The following is a 25,480-nucleotide window of genomic DNA, read 5'->3' as shown; positions in this document are numbered from 1 at the left end:
GAGGTTCAGAACTCAGGCCCCAGCTCCAGACCCCCTCGTCTGCCTCATCCCTCTGCGTTTCTAGCCGCGTGACGTTGGACACACTCCTTAGCTGTCTGTACCTCAGGTGCGTCCTCTGTAAAGTGAGGATGGTAGTCGTATGCACCTTATTGGATTGTTGTATGGGTTAAATAAATTAACCATACGTACATGTGATTGATGGTATTTATAATAATATATAATTAATGCTATAGGGCAAGTGCTTAAAAGAATGCCTAGCACATTAGTGCCACCTAACTTACTTTTTTCTTTTTTGGTTGTTGTATTTGCAATGTTGTACCCATTTAGCATTTAGCCCAGTGCTTAATTAAGCCTTTACGTCCACTCCATCCTTCATGCTCCCCTATTCCTGTAAGTGTAATTGTAAGTGTAATTGACAGCCTGTGTCCAGTGGCCCTTCTATGGCACGATCTACCTTCCCTGTCATGGACCTTGTCATCTAGTATTGTAATTGCCTGCTTACCTGTATGTATCACCTTATTAAATTGCCGGTTGTTTAAGGGCAGGGATCATTTCTATCACGTTCTCCACTATATCCCTCTCCCACTATCCGGCACACAGTGGGCATCAGTAAGTATTGAATGGATTGATTATTCAGTCATGAAGGGACAGCTAAGCTAGGCTGCAGTGACAACCAGGGACAGGAATGTAAGATTATCTCTCTGAATAAGCTTACTCTGGGCTGCCTGAGTAGCTCTTGGTAGGAAATCGCATAGTTGTGAGATAGATGTTCGTGACCGCATTACAAGGACTCTAAACGTAGAGGCTCGAGCAGCACTTCGGGCTTGGATCTAGGGGGATTGGTTGGGTCGAAAAAGCAAAAACTATACATTTTTAGGGAAGTTAAGTTATAAAGGTAGGCATTCTTTTTTCATTCTTTCAGGCGGCAAGTATTTCCTAAGCATCTGCTCTTTGTCAGACTGTGGTGGGCTCTGGGAATAAAAAGAACAAGACAAACATAAAGTGTTATAAATCGTGATACATTTAGAAAAAGGACGCGATGATGTGGCAGAGCATAACAGTAACAGCTATTAGGAAAAAAGCTGTTTTAGATAGTGTGATCAAAGAACTCTCTGAAGAAGTGGTATTAAAGCTGAGACCTTTGTAAGTTATCTCTTCCACTAAAGGATAAGCTTTTTGAAGGAAGACTCTGTTATTTACTGCTGTATCTTCATTGCCTAGAATCAGACCTAGTATATAATAGATTGCTAAATACTTGAGTGAATGAATGGTAAGGGGGAAGCAGCATAAGAAAAGCTGGTAGGCATCTTCCATCACTAAGTGTCATCTTTCTAAAAAGAAAATACGGTTCTGTCGCTTCTCTGGCATTCCTGCAGAGGTTGCCAGTGGGCTGGTCATTTGCCTGGTACACAGACCCTTCACGAGCTGAGGTACTACTTCATGTCCATTGCTTCTTCCTGGAACTCTGTATTCAAGTAGTGTGTTGCCCTGAATATACTATTTTCACCTCTTTGTGTTTTCCATATGCCGCTTCTTTTGCCAAAGTTTTCTTTCTGCTTTGTCTTCCTGGACGATTCCTGTTGATCTTTCTAAACCCCGTTTAGGTACCTCTTCTTCCAAGAAACTTTCATTGACGGCCCTCACCCCTCCCAAGGGAGCTTTGATCACACCTTGCAAAGAATTGCTGATTTGTAATTCTATGTTTACATGGTTAACATTCGTACTGAACTATAGGAATGTGTTTTTGAAGGCAAAGGCTGTATTTTTATTCATCTTTGGATCCCTGGTACCTGGGACAGTGCCAAGCTCTTAATTGGTGTGTAACAGATACTTAAATTGAACCATTTGAACACTAAATTTAAAATAATGGCATTTCATAGTTTGAATTCTGTTCAGTAGTATTTAATGAAAAATAGACAGGAATAATTTCAAACATCTAGCTCATTTTAAGTTTTGTTTTGTTCCATTCCTCATCTAAAATCCTGGTGTCTCTTGAGATTTTCATTTGGTTTAAGCTTTTCGTAATTTATAACCATAGTTCTTACGGAAAAGTAATGACTTTGAGGCCTGGCTAGAAACAGCTCAGCCCAGGAAAATTCTGTTCAGATTTTACAAGGAAACTGTAAAATTTGATTAGAGCATCTTTCTTCCAAATATATATTTAACGTTATACCATATGATTTTTATTCTCTGTTCTGAATGTTTCAGAGATGCATCATGTCAGGGAAGAACTTTCTAGCAAGTTACAGTTCTCTTAAAGGAGAACAGGCCGTCTTACAAAGTAGGAAAGTATTTTTGTACCTGACAGTATTCGAGGGGGTGGATCTCAGAAATGTCTGAAGATTCCAGCCTGCCTGGAGTTTAGCTGAGTGACCTCCAGAGTGTCAACGTCAAGCTTGTGTGTGATTTTTTTCTGTCCTGTTCATGTGTCCATGTTACTTCTTGTCCTTTATGAGCAGCTTGGGGGTTTCTTGTGTGCCACCAAGATTTAGTTGTGGGAGCTGGGCTGGGCCATCTAAGTGGACTCTGCTACTTCTTAAGCCATCGTGTTTTGGCCAGGCTAGAGTAACAAGTCTGTAAAAAGAAAGAACACGTATTTCACATGAGCAGCACAGAGGGAAACATACTAGGGTAGAACTCAAGAGACTTGTGTTTTTATATCAGCTCTGCCAATAATTCTGCAGCTTTAGAAAATTCCCTGAGCTGCTTGGGATCACAGTTTCCTCACCCCAGAGCTCTTAATCCTGCCTGTGCTGCCCTATCGCCCCATTTGTAACAGAAGAGGCTGCATCAGGAAGGCAGTGCCGTTGTTGACAATGAGGCGTTGAGAGTGTGGAAGACTTGGCACTTGAGTTCGCAGGTAGACCAAAATACTCAAATTTTAAAAGATAAAGTTTAGTCACGACCCCTTAGACCTTTTCAAGCAAAACCCTGTAAGTAAATAAAAATTGAGGAACAGTATTGTTAAAGTATGAACTATGATCAAGAGCATGTCTAGGCCATTTTTTTGTTTTTTAAAAAAATCTGTGAAATAAAGACCAACAGACACTGAAAAATAACTCCTGGTTACATAAAATAGAGGCATAAAACTGAGGTCCTTGAGATGCTGGGATGACATGAAAAGAAGAGCAACTGAACAAGTCCTTTGTAAGGAAAATGCTATTTAAAGAAATAGGCTGGAGGCTGCCCACACACGGGAATTAAAACTTCAGAAGTGGAAACTGGAAACAACTCTATAAAGGAATCTGTCCTTGAGAAAAGGAGATTGTGCTTACCTTGGCAATCCTTAATACTTCTGGAGAAAGCACCCTGATTGATTAGCTTTTTAAAAGCAAAAACAGAGTAGTGAAAGAAGGACTTGTTGTCCTCATTGAGAAATTTGGCCAGAAAATAGTAGGGCCCCATGCCTGTGATATAGCCTGTTACGCAAAGCAAGTGACTCTTTGGACATTCTTCCAAATCTCTTGACACTAACTTTCAAACACCAGAATTTTTACTAACAGAAAATATATATTAAGCCCTTTTTGATGGGGAAAGTTAATCTTCTCTGTAAAAAACAAAAATGCAAAAAATATTTAGTTCATGTTCTTTGCCATCATTAGTATGGAGGGCAAATATTTCTCAATCTGTCAAAGGTATGTGTGTGGTTTTGTTAAAATGTGCTTGATTTAGCTTCCTAAACAAATTCGAAGACAAGTTTTGCCTTTATAGAAGGAAATATTTTTGTTTTTTCTGTTCTGGATACAACTTTGTTTTTCTGAGCCTGATAGTTAATAATTATGGGATTAAAAAGAATTAATAGTTATTTCTCCTTTTATAGTTCTGCTTGTCCAATTCTGAAAAGGAACGTTATGAAAAGGAATTCAGCCAAGAAAGACAGCAAGAAATTTTGAGAAGAGCAGCAAGGGACTTACCTATCTACACCACATCAGCTTCAAAGAGTAAGAAAAACAAATCTTAAGCTCTTCTTCCCAAATAATGTTTAAAATATGGTAATTTTTGCCAAGATATATTTGCATGATTTGACAATTAAGTGGATATTGCGGTTGCCACAAATAACATCTGTGGGAACAGGATTTTCACGTGTTGTGTATCTTACATGGTATTTCAGATAATAGGTATGTACATATGTTGATATAGATTTTTCAAATGAATTTATTTATTTATGGCTGCGTTGGGTCTTCGTTGCTGCGCGTGGGCTTTCTCTAGTTGCAACGAGTAGGAGCTACTCTTCATTGCGGTGCACAGGCTTCCCATTGCAGTGGCTTCTCTTGTTGTGGAGCACGGGCTCTAGGCACGTGGGCTCAGTAGTTGTGGCATGTGGGCTCAGTAGCTGTGGCACGTGGGCTCAGTAGTTGTGGCTCACGGGCTTAGCTGCTCCACGGCATGTGGGATCTTCCCAGGCCAGGGCTTGAACCCGTATCCCTTGCATTGGCAGGTGGATTCTTAACCACTGTGCCACCAGGGAAGTCCCCTGATATAGATTTTTTAAGGGGCTCACTTTAATGTGGATCTCTTTTTTCTGCATTTCTTTTTTTTTTCCAACTCAATCTTCATGGCTAAAAATTTCATTTATAATTTTTAGCAAACCGTCATTTTGGAAATCCTGATTTGAATTTGAATATTTTGTGTCATCACTGAGTAATTTTTTTAAAAATCAAGAACGTGGTAACTTAGAATGGGGAGAAATAAAAGACATCAAGGGGAAGAAGCTTGTTCAAGGCTATAAAGCTAGTATTCAGAGAGCCAGAATTTGAAGTCAGGTTTGTCTGGTTCCGAAGCTGTGTCTGTCCCACTGGCCCCCTTGACGTTTGTGACTGCAGCAGCTTCCTTTTCTCAGGGGCAGAGCCTTACTGATAGGGATGGACCTGTGAGCGGCCAGACTGGTCATTTAAGTACAGGAAATTGTTTTAAATTATGTATTATACATCTCACTAATTCATGCAAATACCAGATAATGGTGATAGCTAACAGTTACTCTGACCTAAGTTCTTTACACATACAGACTCCTCTAAACTTCACACCAGCCTGTGACGGAGACACTGCTCTCTCCATTTTACAGACAGGTTAAGTAACTTGATGAAGGTCATACAGGTAGTCATACAGGTAGTCATATAGGTAGGTCATACAGATAGTATGTGAAAAGGTGCTCTGCCTATAGAACCCCTATGCTTCTCAGCTCTGAGGGGAAATAAAAGGAGCTTTACCTTTGTATAATTATGTACACATTCTGACTTAGGAATTGTAGAAGGAGATGTTTGACCGACGTTTAAATGTTTCATGCATTTCATATAGGCACACCTTGGAGATACTGTAGGTTTGGTTCCAGCCCAGTGCAATAAGGTGAATATCACAATAAAGCAAGTCACGTGAACTTTTTGGTTTCCCGGTGCGTGTAACCGCTATGTTTACACTGTACTGTAGCCTGTTGAGTGTGCAGTAGCATTATGTCAGAAAAACACATACATACCTTAATTTAAAAATACCTTATTGCTAAAAAGTGCTAACCATCATCTGAGCCTTCAGCAAATCATAGCAGTAATATCAAAGATCACTGATCACAGATCACCATAACAAATAAAATAATAATGAAGCTTGAAATATTTTGAGAATTACCAAAATGTGACACAGAGACACAAAGTGAGCAACTGCTGCTGGGAAAATGGCACCAATAGATTTGCTCGATGCAGGGTTGCCACAGACCTTCAGTTTGTAAAAAAAAAAAAATACAAAAAAACACAGTATCTGTGAAGCGCAATAAAACGAGGTATGCCTATACTATCCCTTTGCATAACCAATATATTACCGTATAGAATGAAAACATGGATTTCAGATCAAACCCCAGCTTTTCCATTGCTAGTGCAATGAGAGTCACTTAAACTTCCTAAGCCCTGGTTTCCTCATTTTAAAATGAGAATAATAGTCTCTAAATCTCTGGAAGTATACAAAAATGAGACAAGCACTTAGTATAGATCTCAGTGTACAGTAATACATTTTCAGTAAGTGAGAGCTTATTTATATATTTATTTTTAACGTTTATTTATTTTTGGCTGCGTTGGGTCTTCGTTGCTGTGCGCGGGCTTTCTCTAGCTGCGGCGAGCGGGCCTGCTCTTCGTTGAGGTGCGCGGGCTTCTCATTGCAGTGGCTTCTCTTGTTGCGGAGCACGGGCTCTAGGCACGTGGGCTTCAGTAGTTGCGGCGAGTGGGCTCAGTAGCTGTGGCTCGCGGGCTTTAGAGCGCAGGCTCAGTAGTTGTGGTGCACGGGCTTAGTTGCTCCACGGCATGTGGGACCTTCCCGGACCAGGGCTCCAACCCGTGTCCCCTGCAATGGCAGGCAGATTCTTAACTGCTGCACCACCAGGGAAGTCCGAGAGCTAATTTAAAATAATCCCTTTTTATATTCAATTATAAAATGTTTAGTTTACAGCAGTTGTTAGTAGCTGCAGTTATGTAGATTAGATTTTTTTTTTTTTTGGCCATGCTGCAGGGCCTGTGGGATCTTAACTCCCTGACAGGCGAACGAACCCATGTGCCCTGCAGTGGAAGCGCAGAGTCCTAACCACTGGACCGCCAGGAAATCCCCTAGGTGTTTTTAACCCAAAGTCCCAAGATTTCAGAGAATTAATGAAACCGTGAGATTAAACGCAAAATTTGGGGTACTTTTTGAAGTAACCCGTTCTTTTGATTTCCAGAGCAGTACCTATGCCCCAAAGAGTTAAAAGCTGCTAACGTAAAGTCTTTGCCTTTAAAGCTTTATTACCTTTCATTAATTTTAATGGCTTTCCACTACTCTGAAAAATGCCCTTCCTCTGTTGAGTAGTGCAGGAGAATTTTGCTGAGCACTTCATGGTGATTATTTACGCCCCTCTGAGACAGTGCAGCACTTATCCCCACATTAGAGACAAAGAAGTGCGACACAGGGAGGGCCCTGACGTCCCCGAGTGGCAAGGTCTGGGATTTACACCTTATCTTCTGACTGCAGACAGAGCCCCTGCCCTTGAGCACCGTTTTATACTGCATTTCTACTGCTTAGAATCCCAAAGAACATTGGGGGTTTTTCTTCTTTTTTTCTTATTATAGAAATAATATCATGCATTCTTTAAAAAATGAAATTACAGAACCACATGTTATAGAAAGTGGGTCTTTCTTAGACCAGAGATTAGTGAAAGTGACGGAGCTGCCTTCGTGGAGGGGCGTGGGGGCTGTCACTGCGCTCCTTTTTGTGCTTTTTTGAACCACGTGGACATCTCGTCTATTAAGGAAGCAAAATGAGTCTTTCTAAACCTCCGCCCTCCACAGTCTGGATACAGCCAGTGTTTCTCTTTAGCTTTCTCCCGCTCCATTTCCCTGTGTCAACTCCGCTAAAACTCTGTCCTTCCCCACCTTTTATTTTTATGTCTTTTCCTCTTCCTAGAATGATAATTTTCTCCTCCCTAAATCTACTTTAAAGTTTTAATTCACTGTCCAGCTCTCTTCAACCATTTCTATTCACTTAAGCAAGAAGAGATTTTTGAAATCTTCTCTGAACTTCTCACACTCTTGCCTTGTAGATCGCAGGTCGCCGTCTGCTGGTTGTCTGTGCTCCTCCCTCCTTGACTCTGTCCTGAGGCTCTGGCACTGGGATCTCCGTCCACGGCCCTAACACAGCCAGTGCGTCACCCCCCAGGCCCCCAGGAGGCGTTTGTGGGATGAATCTGTTCCTGGGTGTTCTCCATAATGGCTGCTTATACACTTGAAAGATCTCCGTAGTTTTCTCCCCTTCACTAATTTTTCCCATCCTAGAGTCTCACTTTGTGTTTTATCAAAAACAATAACATTATTGTAACGATAATAACTGCTTTACTGGGAATTTGATATGTTCCATATTTTTTTTGATCTGCACAGTAGTCCTTTGCGCTTGATATTATTTGCATTTACAAAAGAGGAAATTGAGGCTTTCAGAAAGTGAGTTACTGACCCAAGGTCACAAGCTAGTAAGTAGGAGAGAACGAGTGTGAAATATGGCGGCAGAGCCCCAGCTGCTTCCAGGCTCGGGGGCCGCCCTGCACCTGCACGCACTTGGCTGTCCCTCAGGACCTCGCTTCCTTCTTGGGGTCTGCATTCTTGTCCTTTATTAAACTTGCATAAAGACTGCTGACCTCTTTCTTCCCTTCTCCCACAGTTTGCTCCTAAAAATCTTCTTTACTTAATAATTTCCAACCCATTTCTTCCCTCTGCTTTCAGGTATACTTCAAAGTGTATCTCCTCTTAAAAACAACAACAAGGGGCTTCCCTGGTGGCGCAGTGGTTGGGGGTCCGCCTGCCGATGCAGGGGACGCGGGTTCGTGCCCCGGTGCGGGAGGATCCCGCGTGCCGCGGAGCGGCTGGGCCCGTGAGCCATGGCCGCTGGGCTTGCGCGTCCGGAGCCTGTGCTCCGCGACGGGAGAGGCCGCGGCAGTGAGAGGCCCGCGTACCGCAGAAAAACAACAACAACAACAACAAAAATTTGGTTCTTACGTGTTCCAACTACCATTCTATTTTCTCTTCCCTTTGACCGTGGTGGGTCCCCCATAAGTCGTCTGTACCCTGGGCCTCTTTTCCTTCCCAGCAGATTCCAGGCAGCTGGCTTTCATTCTTCCTAACCAAGTTCGGTGGCTTTTCATTCTAACTGCTTGAAAAACTTTCTTCTTTGGAAAAGCTTTCTTCTTCGTGCTTTCTCATTCTAGTTGTTTCTGCATCTTTGAATGTTTATTCTTCCTCCTACGTTTTTTTAACCCCACTTCACAAGGGCGCCTCGTCCCAATTCTTTTTGTACTGTTCCTTCAGCTGTTTTTAACCATGGAACTCTGACACCACAATATTGTGATCGTTGGTTCACTGTGTCTCAGACGATTTGTTTTCTTTAATAGTTGTCAGACTGAGTTATCTTTCCTTACTGTGAACTAGCAGATTGAGGGATGTTGTCACACGAGCATGCGCTTGCTGCCCAGACCCTTTCTTGTTGTCAGGCAGAGGGGTGGACTGCAGCTGCGCCTTCAGAGGGGCGAGGCTGCCTTGCCCTCCCCCAGGGCCCTGGTCGGGGCTTTGGCACTCCCCTGGGCATGTGCGCCCACTAGGGCTCCATTCTCGTATCCCCACCTTCCGAAGGATAGCTGTACCTGAGTGACCTGTTATCCCAATTCAAGTGGAGCAAAACCTAACACCATGGGGGCAGGAGGGAAGTCTGTCTTGTTCAACTTTATATTCTCAGCATGGAGCAGTGTTTGTCACAGGGTAGAGACTGAGTATTTGTTGAATGAATGAACGAAAGAAAGAAAAACAACCTAACCCCCCTCCCATACCCACCCACTCCCTCCACCCGCCAGCATCAAGCTTGTTTCTGGCACTGGCAGCATCACTCCTCTGGCCACCCCTCCTAGAAACTGCAGTTTTCTTGGACAGCTGCTTTTACTTCAGTTCTTCTATCTACTCAGTCATCAAGACCCTTAAAAAGGCTTCTTGAAAAGTCTGTTTCGTTTCATCTCATCTCAGAGCAACGGCAGAATTTTGAGTGGAGGAAATGTAGAGGAAGAGGAAATAAGACACCGGGCTTCTGATCCCGATCTGACCACTCGTTTAGAGAGAGAGGGAGATAATCTTGGGCAAACTACTTGTTTTCTCTTTAGGTTTTGGGGTGTTTCTAACCTAAAAAATGAGAGGTTGAGTTAGAAGACCTCTCAGGTCCTTTTTACCTGCTCTGCTTTTCCTACCTTGTATGGGTTCACTTCCCTAGTGTCCAGTCTAGCCAAGGTACTACAGAAGGCCCTCAGTAGGGTACACGTTATTCATTTGATAAGGGGATATTTGTATAAATTCCCTTCATCTTGAAGTTTGGTTTAAATTATAAAAGTAATACAGGGACATGATTTAAAAAAATTGTTTTAAGGATACCAAATGAGAAGTGTCTGCCCCTTACCCTGGTACTACTCCCCAGAGGTTGCCATGCTTCTTGTATATCCTTGCAGAAATTTTTTATATATAACAGAATATTGCAAAACTTATATACAATCAATTAACATTTTAACAATGAGAGTGGATAGGTATTAACCAGTACAGATTTGGTTACCTGGGTAGCTGCCTTCTAACAGGTGTAACTGCTAACACTGCTTCAAAATAACACTTTGTGTCTCTCTTATATATGTTAATTCAAGTCTGAAGGTGGATGCATTGTATTGGGATGTATAAATAGAAAAATACATATATTCTTCTCCCCCCTCAGAGATATGAAACATGCTGTATATCAAACTATTCTGCAGTTTGCTTTTTTCCACTTAATATGTTTGCACTCTTCCAGTTTAGGGTATGTGTCTATTTTGTATGGAGAATTCTTGTTAAAGTCTGTGTAGTGTATCATAAAATGCTTAACTACCTTCATAATTCGTTATTCCTAGTGCTTTGTTATTGAAACCATGTTGTGGTGAGAGCATGTCTATAGAATAAATTTTCTAGCGGCAGAGATCCCGGGCAGAGAGTGTTCATGCCTTACGCTTTTATAGATATGGCCAAATTCTTTTCCAAAAACACTAACATGACATGGTCCATCTACTTTTTAGAGGGTATGTTTAATTTAAATTTTTATTTGAACCTGTTTTCTCTGCTGTTACTATGTCTGTTAGCCCTAATGATCACAAGTAACAGACAATAGCGTAAGCTTTTTAACTCCCCCTTCCCTCCAAAAGAAACTACCATAACGTACGGGGTGGTGTAAGAAAGTGGTGGGTGTCTCCTGTGCCCTGAGGGCAGGAGTGCAAGAAGGGACTGGAGCTGAGACCCGGGGGCCAGAGGGGCTCCTGCAGCTGTCCTTGCTGCTCCCTGGCATCTGCTCACTTCCTACACTGTCGCCCTTAAAATGATTCTCCCTTTCTTATCCCATCCACGTGGCGAAGCGCGGCCATCGTGTGTTACTCAGTTCCACCCCGTGAGATACAGCTCACTGCCCCTCAGCCCTGATTCGTAAGAGAGAGCGTGGACCAGAAGGGGGAGGTGGGTGGGTTCACACAGTCCAGGTAGAAAAGGGGTCTGAAATCATTTCCTGGAAAGAGAGTGGCCTGTAGACCAGGCGGATACCCCCAAAGAAGTCTACCGCACTTACAGTAGATCCCGCAGAGTATGTATTAGTCAGATGCTCTAAATCTGTGAACGTTTCAGCTCTAGCGAAAGACCCGTAGTCATTTGTCTTGTTGCCAAGAAGCATTTGTTTGCTTTGGAGGCCACGATATGGAAAAAGGTTAGTATCTCACTGTAATTTTATTATTCTCTATTCATCCAAAATAATGGTTTTAAAGAATTCTTGATTTGTGAAGTCTTGGGACATTTCCCTCATAAATCTCAAAGAACTGGTTTGTCACTTACTTAGATTTCAAAAACCAGAACCTCAGGTTCTGAATGTTCTGCAGGTTCTGGTGGAGCTCTTCGTTCAGTTGGCTTTTTGTTTTTGTCTGTGCTGTGTGGCATGCGGGATCCTCGTTCCCCGACCAGGGATTGAACCCGCACCCCTGCGTTGGGAGCATGGAGTCCTAACCACTGGACCGCCAGGAAGTCCCCTCCAGTTGGCTTCTTTTCTCTCAGAGTACTTGAGCGGAGTGGGGAGAGCAAGCCTTACCTGATGCGGCTTCTCTGACCCTGCCTTGTGTCCTCCTCCTCTCCCCTCTGCTCCAAGCACACCGGCCCCTCGCTGTTCGTGCACCCTGAGCACCCTCCCACCCGAGGCCTGTGCCGTCTCCTCAGATTCCTCTTTTCCCACAGATGTGTGTGACTGACCAGCTCCCTTCTTTCAGTTTCAGTTTTCTCAAATGACTCTAAAATTACATTACCCCAACTCCCCTTCCCTGCTTTATGTTTCCTGTCAGCACCTATCACTAATATACGACTTATTTTGTCACCTTGCCTTGGTTATTACTCCCCGTCTTTTCCACTAGAGCATGAGTTCCGTGAAGGCGGGGATTTATGCCGAGAGCAATATCTGGCCCCTAGTAGGTGCTCATTGTGTTTTGAATGAATGAAAATACAAACTGTATATATTAGAATTCACTGGGAAGAAGTTTAGAGTTCTTTCGCAATAGTATGTTTGCAATTTTGCTATTTATCTGGGATGGGGTGGGAGATGATTGAGAACGTTTGTTTTGATATTTTACTACAGACATCATGGTACAGTAGGAGAAGATACTTGATTTAGGTCTTAGTGTATCTGAGTTTTGCCACTAAACTACATGTCTGACTTTGTACCAGTTCCTTATTTCCTTGGATCTCCTTATTCATCTGAACATTGCTGGGCCAGCTACATTCCTGAGGTTCCCTTCTGCCTCCCGACATTTGGATTTCATAAACTCTCCAATGAACTTTGGTATTATTTTAAAATTATTAGTTGTCAGTTTCCTAGAGTTGTTTCTAAGAAATGAAAGCAAATTTTATAGTCAAATGAACTCAACTCTCAACATACATTCTTCAACAACTTCCTTTTAATTCTTAAATGTAGCCATCAGATACTGTGAAAGATGTCAGCTGATTAAGCCTGACCGTGCGCATCACTGCTCAGCATGTGACATGTAAGTGTTTCTCTTTGGCTTTCATTTAACCCCAGTACTGGAACTGGAGATGGGAGAACAGAAAGTGAAGGAACTTAGCAAAAGCATTGCAGCCTCTCCCATTATTTGCTCTGTATGCAGAGCTAACATAACTATGTATATAAGCTGAATATACTTTGAAGTAATCTTTGATAACAGTTCCTGTACCAGTTGTTAGAATTTTAAGTATGTGTACTTCTTGTGCATATGCTTAATGTAGTATTGATGACCAAGTAAGTAATACCCCCCCCTTGAGAAAGATAACTTTAATTCCTGGATGAAAAAGACCATCATGACACTTTTCTTGTTTTTATTATTAATGTTGGTATTAAAGCCTAACAATCCACAAAAATATTACTTTCTTTTTTTGATATTTACTTATGTATTTATTTGGCTGCACCGGCTCTTAGTTGCAGCACGCAGGATCTTTAGTTGTGGCGTGTAGGATCTAGTTCCCTGACTAGGGATCGAACCCTGGTCCCCTGCATTGGGAGCATGGAGTCTTAACCACTGGACCACCAGAGAAGTCCCATTATTACTTTCAGTTACCACCTCTGAAGTTGTTCCCCAAAAAATTTCAAAGATTTTATCCCTCATGCTCTTGTGAGAAGGTAGTGTGTTGAAAGAAAGACCCCTAGTATGGGAATTCCAGTGAGTCCTTGAACTCGAGTGAGACAAGTCGTTTAACCTTTTGGGTATCAGTTTACTTATTTGTTGTATTACTTGAAATGATCCCTTGTCTAACTTTATGCAAATATACATTACGTATACTGGTGGGGAGGCAAATTTGGGGTTTTTCTTTTTCTGATTATAAAAGTACAGTGGTTCTTATACATGGGATAGAATTGTATAAAATCTGTGGAAAAAAATAACCACCTACAAGCCCATCAGTGTTAATATTTTAACAATATTTGCTTCTAAAGTTTTATCACTTGCACGTTTGAAATAACTTTCATTTTACTTTCCTCAGCTGACTTTGTAAACTAGATCTAGCTAGTGTACCAAGTGCTATATGCACCACATCTGTATATTAAAATGTTGTTTGATGTGGTCCAAGTCAGCTGGCTGTGCTCAGCTGATTTCTCAGTGTGAAAAGTCATTACTTCTTACCTACGAAAGTATTTGTGGAAATAACAGAAATGGTCTCTAACCTAATGTCTACAGGGTTGGTTTTTCTAAGATGTATTGCTGAAGAGAAAATTTTAAGTAAAAAACAAAAATTATCAGAAATTAGAATCAGGGAAATTTTTCTACGTGGATTTTCTTATGCTCGTTTGTTTCTTAGGTGTGTTCTTAAGATGGATCACCACTGCCCTTGGTACGTGTAAACCACAGAGGAAATGACGTGGGGCTGGAGAGGTGGGAGGGGGGTACTTGGAGTGATTTACCTCAGCATTCCTAAATGTTGAAGGTTAATTTAATTACTCATAGATATCAAGATTGATCTAGTTTTATGTTTCTGCTACATGTTTTCCTTTAAAAATACATTCTGATGTTATTAACCCAAATAATTGTCTACTAAGAATTAACATTGAAATTCCAAATTCCTTACAGAATTTATTTAAAACACACATCCATAATTAAGACACTGCTCTCTACTTCCCAAATGACCCATTTTCTAGTTATAGTGATTTTAAGTTTTTTCATCTGTCCTATTTGTTGTTATTATGGTAAAAAAAACCATTAAATTTGCCGTCTTAGCCATTTTTAAGTGTACAGTTCAGCAGTGTTAAGTATGTTCACATTGTTTTGCAACCAGCGTCCAGAACTTTTTCATCTTGCAAAACTGAAACTCAGTACCCATTAAACACTCCCCACTGCCCTCCCCTCAGCCCCTGGCAAACACCATTCTAGTGTTTGTTTCTGTGAGTTTGTCTTATTTTTACAGTGTGATTTTCTTTATTCTTCTAGGGTGAATAACTGTGTGGGATTTTCTAATTACAAATTCTTCCTGCTATTTCTATTGTACTCTCTATTATATTGCCTTTTCGTGGCTACAACAGTTTTACAGTACTTTATAAAATTTTGGACGGTAAGTCTTTTTTTCTATCTTAAAACATATATTTAGGGCATTTTAAGATGCTATTTCATAAATAATTCCTTCATTCTTTATTATAAGTAGACATACTTAATTTTACTAGTTAGAGTTTATAATGGCTCAGAAGACAGTTGGGGTTAAAATTTACCTTCATATATACATGTTTGTAAATAAATGAATATTAAACAGGATATAGTGAGCTTCTTTTAGTAATCCAAACTGTTTCGAACCATACTATCAGTTTTAGGGAAGTAATTACTTTTATTTCAGATGATGAGACTCAGTGCAGTTTTACGGTAATAAAAGTGAAATCCCCAGCCCCAGGCAACCACTAATCTGTTTCCTGTCTCTGGAGATATTAATACTTTTTCTGTTGTGAGTTGCAAATTGTGAGTTTTTCCACAATTTTGATCGATGTCTTGTAACCCTGTTTGCTTTTGTTTTTACTAAATCAAAATTTTATATTTTTAAAGCAGTACTTTTAAATTACGATTTCTGGCTTTATTCTGCTCACTGTAAATTTATACAGATATTTACCCAGCTTTTCTTCTGGCATTTTTATTGTGTTTTTTTTTCCTCCCTCCATTTAAATCTTTGATTTTGAAGGTGGGGGTTATTGTGGTTAAAGGTACTTCTGTATTTACTCTTCCTAAAAATCCTATGAAGGTGTTTTATTTTATTTTATTTATTTATCTTTGGCTGTGTTGCAAAACCATTGCGCCACCAGCGAAGTCCCCAGGAAGGTATTTTAAAATGTAGGTTTTATTTGTCTTCAGGTATGGTGAAGCTGACAGATCAGGAGATGATAACCATTGAAAAGATAGTTTGTTACTCACAGTTCCAAGGGAGGGTTCATGCCACCCCGTGCAGGGCCACACAGGGAAGCACCAGAGTTGCTTAGGAAGCAGAAGGCGCAGGGCCCCCGGGAAAGCATGGTGAGGCAGGGTAGATGCACTTAGGGTTAACTAGTCTGAATGATTTCAGTGGTCTCTGAGGATGCAGGCTGTCCCCCTAGAGTGTGAGAGCCAGAGAAAGGAGGTGTTTTGGAGTATGGGCTCTGGATTGATTAGTTTGTATATGAGAGGTACATTCCTTGCTATCTCGGTAAGAATTGGATGGCCCTGGGAGAGGCACTCTCTCCCCAGTCAGCAAGGCTCCAGATGCGAGAGCATCAAGAATACAGAAAGGAAGAAAGTATAATGAGTGCAGAAGGAGCTACTATTATTCCAGCTTTCAGAGTTGGAAACTGAGGTTGCAAAAGTTAGGTAACTAACCAGGTCACATACTTAGTAGTATAGGAAGCCAAAATTGTAACTTAGATCTTTCTCTTCCGACATCCAGATACTTGAGTCATCAAACAGAATTAATTTTCCAGGAAATGTCTAATACATTTTGGAAGGATTTTCATTAAAACATCATTAGACTTTTAAAGCTTGGGTATTTAAAACCAGGGTATGCTAGCACTTGCAGTCCCTTTGTGCATATTAGAAACGAGCACCTCAGTTCTGTGTGGTATCAGCCTAATGAATTTTAGCCCCTGTTGTTCCCCTAGTTGGGCAGCTTTGTTCAGTGTACAACCTACTTCACCATACTCAGTGGTCCTATTTAAATGAAGAGGAGGGAATTCCCTGGTGGTCCAGTGGTTAGGACCGCTGCTTTCACTGTTGTGGCCCAGGGTTCAATCCCTGGTTTGGGAACTAAGATCCTGCAAACTGTGCAGCACAGCCAAAAATTCTTTTAAAATAATAAATGAAGATGAATCTGTGCCAGATGAAAGAAGTCCAAATTGTAGAATTTCCCATTTCTTTATCAGAAACTTATGTTTGCATGTGATGATTTATTAATTAAAATATAAATATTTTAAAACTTTTTGAGGGCTTCCCTGGTGGCGCAGTGGTTGAGAATCCGCCTGCCAGTGTAGGGGACACGGGTTCTAGCCCTGGTCCGGGAAGATCCCACATGCTGCGGAGCAACTAAGCCCATGTGCCACAACTACTGAGCCTGTGCTCTAGAGCCCCCGAGCCACAACTACTGAAGCCTGCGCACCACAACTACTGAAGCCCGCATGCCTAGAGCCTGTGCTCCACAATAAGAGAAGTCACTGCATTGAGAAGCCCGCATACCACAAAGAGTAGCCCCTGCTCGTCGCAACTAGAGAAAGCCCGCGCGCAGCAACAGACCCAACGCAGGCAAAAATAATAATAAACAAACAACAACAACAAAATTTTTGAGTCAAAAAAAAAAAAAATTTTTGAGAGTCATCATGAGTAAGGAAAGACTAATAAACTAAAGTCTACTTTTTTCTCCATTCTTCAACAATTACTATGTGCCAGGCACATATGTTCTAGGCACTTGGGATATATCAATATACAGAAGAGACCAAGAGCTCTGTCTTTGTAGAATGTACTTTTGAGAAAGGGGAAACAAATAATAAACATCATAAATAAGTACATTATATTGTATATTAGAAAGTAAATGCTGTGAAGAACAAGTAGAGCAGAGTAAGGGGTTTAGCAAGTGTGTGGGGAGGGAGGTGTGACGGGCACAGGTTATAGCACTAAAGAGAGTGATCGTGGCAGACCTCCATAAGAAGATTAGATTTGAGCAAGACTTGAAGGAACTTAGTGGATATCCGAGATAAGAATATTTATGCGGGATTTCTCTGGCGTTCCAGTGGTTAAGACTCCACGCTTCCAATGCAGGGGGCATGGGTTCGATCCCTGGTCAGGGAACCAAGATCCCACATGCCACACGGCACGGGGGAAAAAAAAAAAGAACATTTATGCACCCAACAAAGGAGCACCTAAATATATAAAGTAGATATTAACAGAAGTAAAGGGAGAAATAGACAGCAAGACAATAATAGTAAGGGACTTTAATACCCCACTTTCATCAGTGGATGAATCATCTAGACAGAAATGAAATAAAGAAACATTGGACTTAAATGACACTTTAGTCCAAACGGACTTAACAAATTTATACAGAACACTTCATCCAAAAGCAACAGAATACACGTTTTTCTCAAGTGCATATGGAACGTCCTCCATGATAGGTTACGTGTTAGGTCACAAAACAAGTCTTGCAAATTTAAGAATATTGAAATCATAGCAAGCATCTTTTTTAATTACAGTGATATGAAACTAGAAATCAATTCCAAGAAAAAAAAACTGGAAAATTCACAAATATGTTTAGATTAAACATGCAACTGAACAACCAATGGATGAAAGAAGGAATCAAAAAATATCTTGAGACAAATGAAAATGGAAATACAACATAACAAAACATATGGGATGCAGCAGAAGCAGTTCTAAGAGGGAAGTTCATAGAGATAAACCTGTGTTAAGAAGTAAGAAAGATCTCAAGTAACCTAATTTTACACTTCAAGGAACTAGAAAAAGAAAAAAGCCTGAAGTTAGGGGCTTCCCTGGTGGTCCAGTGGTTAAGACTCCATGCTGCCATTGCAGGGGGCTTGAGTTCAGTCCCTGACTGGGGAACTAAGATCCCACATGCCCTGCAGAGCAGCCAAGATTAAAATTTTTTAAAAAGCGCTAAAAGGAAGGAAATAAAGATCAGAGTGAAAATAAATGGAACAGAAACTAAAAAGATGAGTGAAACTAAGAGCTGTTTTTGGGGGGTTTTGTTTTGTCTATTTTTGGCTGAGTTGGGTCTTTGTTGTTGCACGCAGGCTTTCTCTAGTTGTGGTGAACGGGGGCCTCTCCTCCTTGTGGGTGCACAGGCTTCTCAATGCGGTGGCTTCTCTTGTGTGGAGCACGGGCTCTAGGTGTGTGGGCTTCAGTAGTTGTGGCACGCGGGCTCAGGAGTTGTGGCTCGTGGGCTCTAGAGCATAGGCTCAGTAGTTGCAGCGCACGGGCTTAGTTGCTCCACGGTATGTGGGATCTTCACGGACCAGGGATCGAACCCATGTCCCCTGCATTGGCAGGCAGATTCTTAACCACTGTGCCACCAGGGAAGTCCTCTTTCATTTCTGATTTTGAGTCTTCTCTTTTTTTCTTGGTGAGACAAGGGAAAGGCCTGTCTATTCTGTTTATCTTTACAAGAAACCAGCTCTTAGGGCTTTCCTGGTGGTGCAACTAGAGAACCTAGAGAAATCCAGTGCACAGCAACAAAGATCCAACACAGCCAAAAATAAATATTAAAAAAAAAAGAGAGAGAGACATTACAACTGATAAATACAAAGGATCAAGGAGATTTCTATGAACAATTATATGCCAGTTAATTGGATAACCTAGAAAAAATGGATAAATTCCTAGAAACATACAACCTACCAAGACTGAATCATGAAGAAATAGAAAATCTGAACAGACTCATTAATAGTAAGGAGACTGAATAAGTAATCAAAAACGTCCCAACAAACAAAAGTCCCAGACCAGGTGGCTTCACAGGTGAAGAGTTAACACCTGTCCTTCTCAGACTTCCCAAAAATGGAAGAGAGAACACTTCCAGATTCACTTTATAAGGTCAGTGTTACCCCAATAGTAAAACCAAACAAGGTCACCACAAGAAAATTACAGGCCAGTATCCCTGATGAACATAGATTTAAAAATCCTCAACAAAATATTAGCAAACCAAATTCAACAATACATTAAAAGGACCATACACTGTGATCAAGTGGGATTTATTCCAGGGAGGCAAGGATGGTTCAACATCTGCACATCAGTCAACGTGATACACCACATTAACAGAATGAAGGATAAAAATTGTATCATCATCTCAATAGATGCAGAAAAAGCATTTGTCAAAATTCAGCATCCATTTATGATAAAAAACTGTCTACAAAATGGGTATAGAGGGAATGCACCTCAGCTTAATAAAGGCCATATATTGACAAGCCTACAGCTAACATCATACTCAGTGGTGAAAAGCTGAAAGCTTTTCCTCTAATATCAGGAACAAGACAAGGTTGCCCATTCTTGCCACTTTTATTCAACATAGTATCGAAAGTCTTAGGCAGCCAGGACAGTTAGGCAAGTAAAAGAAATAAAATGCATCCAGATAGGAAAGGAAGAAGTAAAACTGTCTCTGTTTTCAAGTGACATATTAGAAAATTGTAGAGTCTACAAAAAAACTGTTAGAAAAAAATAATCTGTGATTATGGATTGGAAGAATTCATATTGTTTAAAATGTCCATACTACCCAAAGCAATCTACAGAGTCAGTGCCGTCCCCATCAAAATTCCAATGCCATTTTCCACAGAAATAGAACAATCCTAAAATGTGCGTAGAACCACAAAAGAGCCAAATAACCAAAGCAGTCTTGAAGAAAAAGAACAAAGCCAGAGGCATCTCACTTCCTGATTTCAAATTATATTACACATCTGTAGTAATCAAAACAGTATGTTATTGGAATAAAAACAGACACATAGATCAGTGGAACAGAATAAGAGAGCACAGAGATCAACCCATGCACATACGGTCAGTTAATTTATGACAAGGAGCCAAGAAGGTACAATGGGGAAAGGACAGTCTCTTCAGTAAAGGATGCTGGGAAACCTGGGCAGCCACATGCAAAAGAGTGAAACTGAACCTCAATCCTACATCATAGACAAAGATCAATTCCAAATGGACTAGAGACTTGAACATGAGACCTGAAATCGTAAATCTAGAAGAAAATACAGGTGTTAAGCTCCTTGACATCAGCCTTGGCGATGAGTTTTTGGATTTGACATCAAATGCAAAAGCCACAAAAGCAAAACTAAACAAGTGGGACCATGTCACACTAGAAGCTTCTGCACAGAAAAGGAAATCATTAACAAAATGAAAAGGCAGCCTGCTAAATGGAAGAAAATATTTGAAAACTGTGTATCTGATAAGGAGTAATATTCAAAATATATAAAGAACTCATACAACTTAATAGCAAAAACAAAACAATCTGATTAAAAAATGGTCAGGGGCTTCCCTGGTGGCGCAGTGGTTGAGAGTCTGCCTGCCGATGCAGGGGACACAGGTTCGTGCCCCGGTCCGGGAAGATCCCACATGCCGTGGAGCAGCTGGGCCCGTGAGCCATGGCTGCTGAGCCTGTGTGTCCGGAGCCTGTGCTCCGCAAAGGGAGAGGCCGCAGCAGTGAGAGGCCCGCGTACCACCAAAAAAACAAAAACAAAAACAACAACAACAACAACAAAAAATGGTCAGAAGATCTGAATAGACATTTTTCCAGTGAAGACATGCAGATGGCCAACAGACACCTGCAAAGATGCTCAGCATCACTAATCATCAGGGAAGTGCAAACCAGACCACGGCAGGGTACCACCTCACACCTGTCAGAATGGCCATTACCAAAAAGACAAGAAATAACAAGTTTTGGCAAGGATGTGGAGAAAAGAGAGCCCTTGTGTGCTGTTGGTGGGAGTGTAAATTAGCGCGGCCATTATGGAGAATGGTACGGAGAGTCCTCAAAAAATTAAAATTAGAACTATTATACAATCCAGGAATTCCACTGCTGGGAGTATATCCAAAAGAAAGGAAAACACTAACTCAAAAAGATATCTGCATCCCTGTGTTCATTGCAGCATTGTTTATGACAGCCAAGACATGAAAACACTCTTAAGTTTACATTGGTGGATGAAGAAATTGTAGTATAAATATGCAACGGAATTTATACCGTTGCATAAATGGTATAAATTCTGCCATAGAACAAGAAGGAAATCTTGCCGTTTTTGACAACTCAGATGGACCTTGAGGGCATTATCATAAGGGAATAAAGTCAGACAGAGAAAAACAAATACCATATTATCTAACTTTTATGTGGAATAAAAAAAAAACCCATAGATACAAAGAACATTTTGGTGGTTGTCAGAAGTGTGGGGTGGGGGATAGGCGAAGTGGGAGAAGGTGGCAGAATAAGCCTGGGGCTGTAATGTACGACATGGTGACTGTGGCTAATAAGTATATTTGGAAGTGTCTAAGGGTAGGTCTTGAAAGATCTCCTCACAAGAAAAAAGGTTTTGTGACTCTGTGTGGTGATGGATGTTAACTAAACTTACTGTAGTGATCATTTTGCCATTTAGACATATATGGAATCATTATGTTGAACTACTGGAACTAAAATAACATTATATGTCAATTACATCTGAAGTTTTTTAAGCGTGATTGTGGTAGGCCTCAGTAAGAAAGCTGAGCGAAGACTTGACGGGACTTAATGGATACCTGAGAGAAGAGTGTTTCAAACAGAGGAGACATCTGACCTTTAGCGTAAAGGCCCAGAGGAGCACCATGCCAGGCCGCTGGCAAGGCTGGCCTAGATGAACAGGGGAACGGGTCCAGGAGGCGGCCAGAGATGCAGGGTCTTTGCGGGCGTTGCAAGGGCCGTGGAATGGGGAGCAGGGGGTAACGCCATCGGCCTTATAAAGGGTCCCTCTGGCTGCTTTGTGGAAAGTAGACCGGAGGGGAGGAGACGGCACCCCTTGGAAGGCTACTGCAGTACCATTGAGGCAGGTGAGAAATTATTAGATCTAGCTTTTAGAAACTACTCATCCGAAGCTTTTAAAAACCTGTATGCTTTCCTAGATACAAATCTCTGTTTTAAAAACTTTGTGGAAAGGTGTGTGAAGTGTACCCTAAATGTGCTTGGAGAGAGGAATGTTCTTTTGTGGTTTTTGAGGAAACGTCGTTGATGGCCTTTAGAGAGCCACGTCTTAGTGGTCCTTCCAAACATGAAAGGTTTATAACAATAGTGCGCAGGATAGTTTTGTATAAAAAGTGGTTTCTTGGGCTTCCCTGGTGGCGCAGTGGTTGAGAGTCCGCCTGCCGATGCAGGGGACACGGGTTCGTGCCCCGGTCCGGGAAGATCCCACATGCCGCGGAGCGGCTGGGCATGTGAGCCATGGCTGCTGAGCCTGCGCGTCCGGAGCCTGTGCTCCGCGACGGGAGAGGCCACAGCAGTGAGAGGCCTGCGTACAGCAAAAATAAAGAAAAAAAGAAAAAAAAAAGTGGTTTCTTAATGCGTTGTCTCTATTTATACAAGCTTTGCCACAGGAAATCTACAGAGTTGTCCAGAGGTAAAATACATCATTGCAGGCCTCCCTGGTGGCGCAGTGGTTGAGAATCCACCTGCCAATGCAGGGGACACGGGTTCGAGCCCTGGTCTGGGAAGATCCCACGTGCCACAGAGCAACTAAGCCCGTGTGCCACAACTACTGAGCCTGCACTCTAGAGCCCGCGAGCCACAACTACTGAGCGCATGTGCCGCAACTACGGAAGCCCACACGCCTACAGCCCGTGCTCTGCAACAAGAGAAGCCACTGCAATGAGAAGCCCGCGCACCACAACGAAGAGTAGCCCCTGCTCTCCACAACTAGAGAAAGCCCGCACGCAGCAACGAAGACCCAACGCAGCCAAAAATAAATAAATTAAATAAATTTTAAAAAAAATACATCATTGCCATGATATTCTTGCCATCTTTTTTGTGACATTGATAGTGAGTATGTATAGTACTCATTTGTTTCACAAGATGGGGAGATAGAAGAATCACTTGATGTATTTAAAAGGTATTGCGGCTACTCTGGAAGAGAAGAGGAGAAGATAGATGTCAGAATCACCTAATGCTAAAAACCGTCCTGTTAGCCTGTAAACAGTGTTTAAATCAAGCAGGAGCAGCTCTTGTTGTGTGAGGCTGTGGTTGGCTGTGCGGCTTTGTCGTGAGAGCGAATGCGTAAAGGCTTCCTTCTAATCCTCATGCTAGAGACTGACTTCTTCTGGGTTAACACTTTGCTTCTGTTGAAATGAATCTAGCCATTAGAACGGGTAACAGAAGCTGTTTTCGTTCACTAGTGCCTCGTGGCAAATTGACATACCAAAATCGGTAATTACCAAAACAGGCTCTGTGGGAAAGGAGAAAGGATTGAAGAGGTAGGAATGGAAGCAGCTGAAGGGATGACTGTGTGCAGTGGTGTTCCGAAGACAGAGACTAGGGAAATCCAAAAATAAATTTATCACAATTAGTTTCTGGTTATATAATTAAAACAAGCAAATAGTAGCGTAGATGGAGAAAACCCTCGTGTATCCTGGATGTTGGGGAAAGCCTGAATATGTGTATAAAGTACAAAAGAAAAACGTTGGGTAAAAATGTCCATCCTTTTATTTTATTACTGAAACTATTGCTAAAATTTAAGAGCGGTTTTTTACTTTTGTGTGTGTGTGTGTGTGTGTGGTACACGGGCCTCTCACTGTTGTGGCCTCTCCCGTTGCGGAGCACAGGCTCCGGACGCGCAGGCTCAGCGGCCATGGCTCACAGGCCCAGCCGCTCCGCGGCATGTGGGATCTTCCTGGACCGGAGCACGAACCCGCGTCCCCTGCATCGGCAGGCGGACTCTCAACCACTGCGCCACCAGGGACGCCCAAGAGCGGTTTTTAAAGTGACTCTTTCTGACATGTTATGTAAGCAAGCCCCTCTGATAATACCAATTCTCTGCTTTGGGAAATGTTGTTTTGGATGTATTACCTAATTTATTTTATTACTTCTCATATCTGGTAATTTTTTGGCGAATTCAGCAATCTTCAGGAAGAACCAAATTTGTAAGAGTATATTTTGGAGGTTGACTATTCTGAAAAGTAAGTGTTCTTTTTTCTTTCCTCAGAATGAACTCTCAGATACACGTGCAAAATTCCACATACTTTTTCTATTCTTTGTGTCGACAATGTTCTTCATCAGCGTATTGTCACTTCTCAGCTACCACTGCTGGCTAGTTGGAAAAAACAGAACAACCATAGGTAAGTAGGTTAAAATAAAGCATAATTATTTAGGAAAATGGACACAGATGAACATGAAATCTAGAGAAGGACAAAAGATGATAAAGATAAAATAATTCTGTATTAAAATTAACTTGGACGGGATAGGAACAATGGCTGTTTAATAAATGTAAAGGTTCATAATTCTGAGAAGGTTGAGGAAGTAAGATTGACTTTTCTATAATTTTTCAGTAGTGTGTTGTACATAAAAGTAGAGAACTGACTATATTTTATAAATTTTAATAAAAGCTGTTTCCTGCATTTGTTGTATCACTAATGTTAGCACTTATGTCCCTTTTTTGCTCATTTTTTTAAAATGAAAATATTGGGGAAGAATTCAGTAAGGTATTCCAATAATTGGACACACACTTTTTTTTTTTTTTTTGCGGTACGCGGGCCTCTCACTGCTGTGGCCTCTCCCGTTGCGGAGCACAGGCTCCGGACGCGCAGGCTCAGCGGCCATGGCTCACGGGCCCAGCCGCTCCGTGGCATGTGGGATCTTCCCGGACCGGGGCACGAACCCGTGTCCCCTGCATCGGCAGGCGGACTCTCAACCACTGCGCCACCAGGGAAGCCTGACACACACTCCTTAAACAACAGTGGTGTGGCGCTCAGACTAAACCATTGGCATGTGAACAGCAACACCAGCCATAACTGGAATATTGAGGTATTGGCTAACAAAATGGGGATCTGTCACAGCGTTTCCAAAGAAAGTTAAACACTCCCTGCTGTCTAAAGGAGAGTTGGACATATTTTAACACAGAAAGATGCAGACGCTGTAGGGAGATTCTTAGGTACTTTTTTATTTGGATCACTTTAATCTCGTGTCTTTGGAGTCCTGTAAAATATGACGGCTTCCAGGGTAAGGGTGCGGTGCCCCGCCTTTCCCAGCTCACTCTGCTGTTGCTTCTCCTCCACTTCCCATGCTTTCATCCCTTCCCATGTGAATAAGCTTCCTCATGTCAATTAATTTATCATCGTCACAGAATATCCTGTCATCTCTTCACCTTTAACCCGAGGTCACAGAAGGCAGCCCACATGCAAAGCCTAGCTCTTCAGACCTCCCAAGCAGCTGGACACTGAGAGATTTCTCACAGAAAAGGAGATTTCTTCTTTTCA

At 41.7% G+C, this 25,480-nt stretch overlaps 1 protein-coding gene across 3 annotated transcripts in view; it reads left to right on the top strand.

The window, feature by feature from the left end:
• ZDHHC20 (zDHHC palmitoyltransferase 20) overlaps positions 1-25,480 on the top strand; it is a 73,183-nt gene that overhangs the window by 33,291 nt on the left and 14,412 nt on the right. For all 3 annotated transcript variants that reach the window (XR_012327501.1, XM_019936899.3, XM_019936898.3), the window contains exons 4-8: positions 3,821-3,941; positions 12,493-12,562; positions 13,866-13,898; positions 14,492-14,612; positions 24,211-24,343. Coding sequence is in view for 2 of the 3 variants with exons in the window: in XM_019936899.3 (XP_019792458.1) it covers positions 3,821-3,941; positions 12,493-12,562; positions 13,866-13,898; positions 14,492-14,612; positions 24,211-24,343 (478 nt within the window). In the remaining variant the exon portion in view is untranslated. The remainder of the gene's footprint in view (positions 1-3,820; positions 3,942-12,492; positions 12,563-13,865; positions 13,899-14,491; positions 14,613-24,210; positions 24,344-25,480) is intronic.

The sequence above is a fragment of the Tursiops truncatus genome, chromosome 18, assembly GCF_011762595.2.
Source record: "Tursiops truncatus isolate mTurTru1 chromosome 18, mTurTru1.mat.Y, whole genome shotgun sequence".
Lineage (NCBI taxonomy): Eukaryota > Metazoa > Chordata > Mammalia > Artiodactyla > Delphinidae > Tursiops > Tursiops truncatus.
Note: the sequence above shows the minus strand (reverse complement) of the source record. Positions and strands in the feature narration are given on the sequence as shown.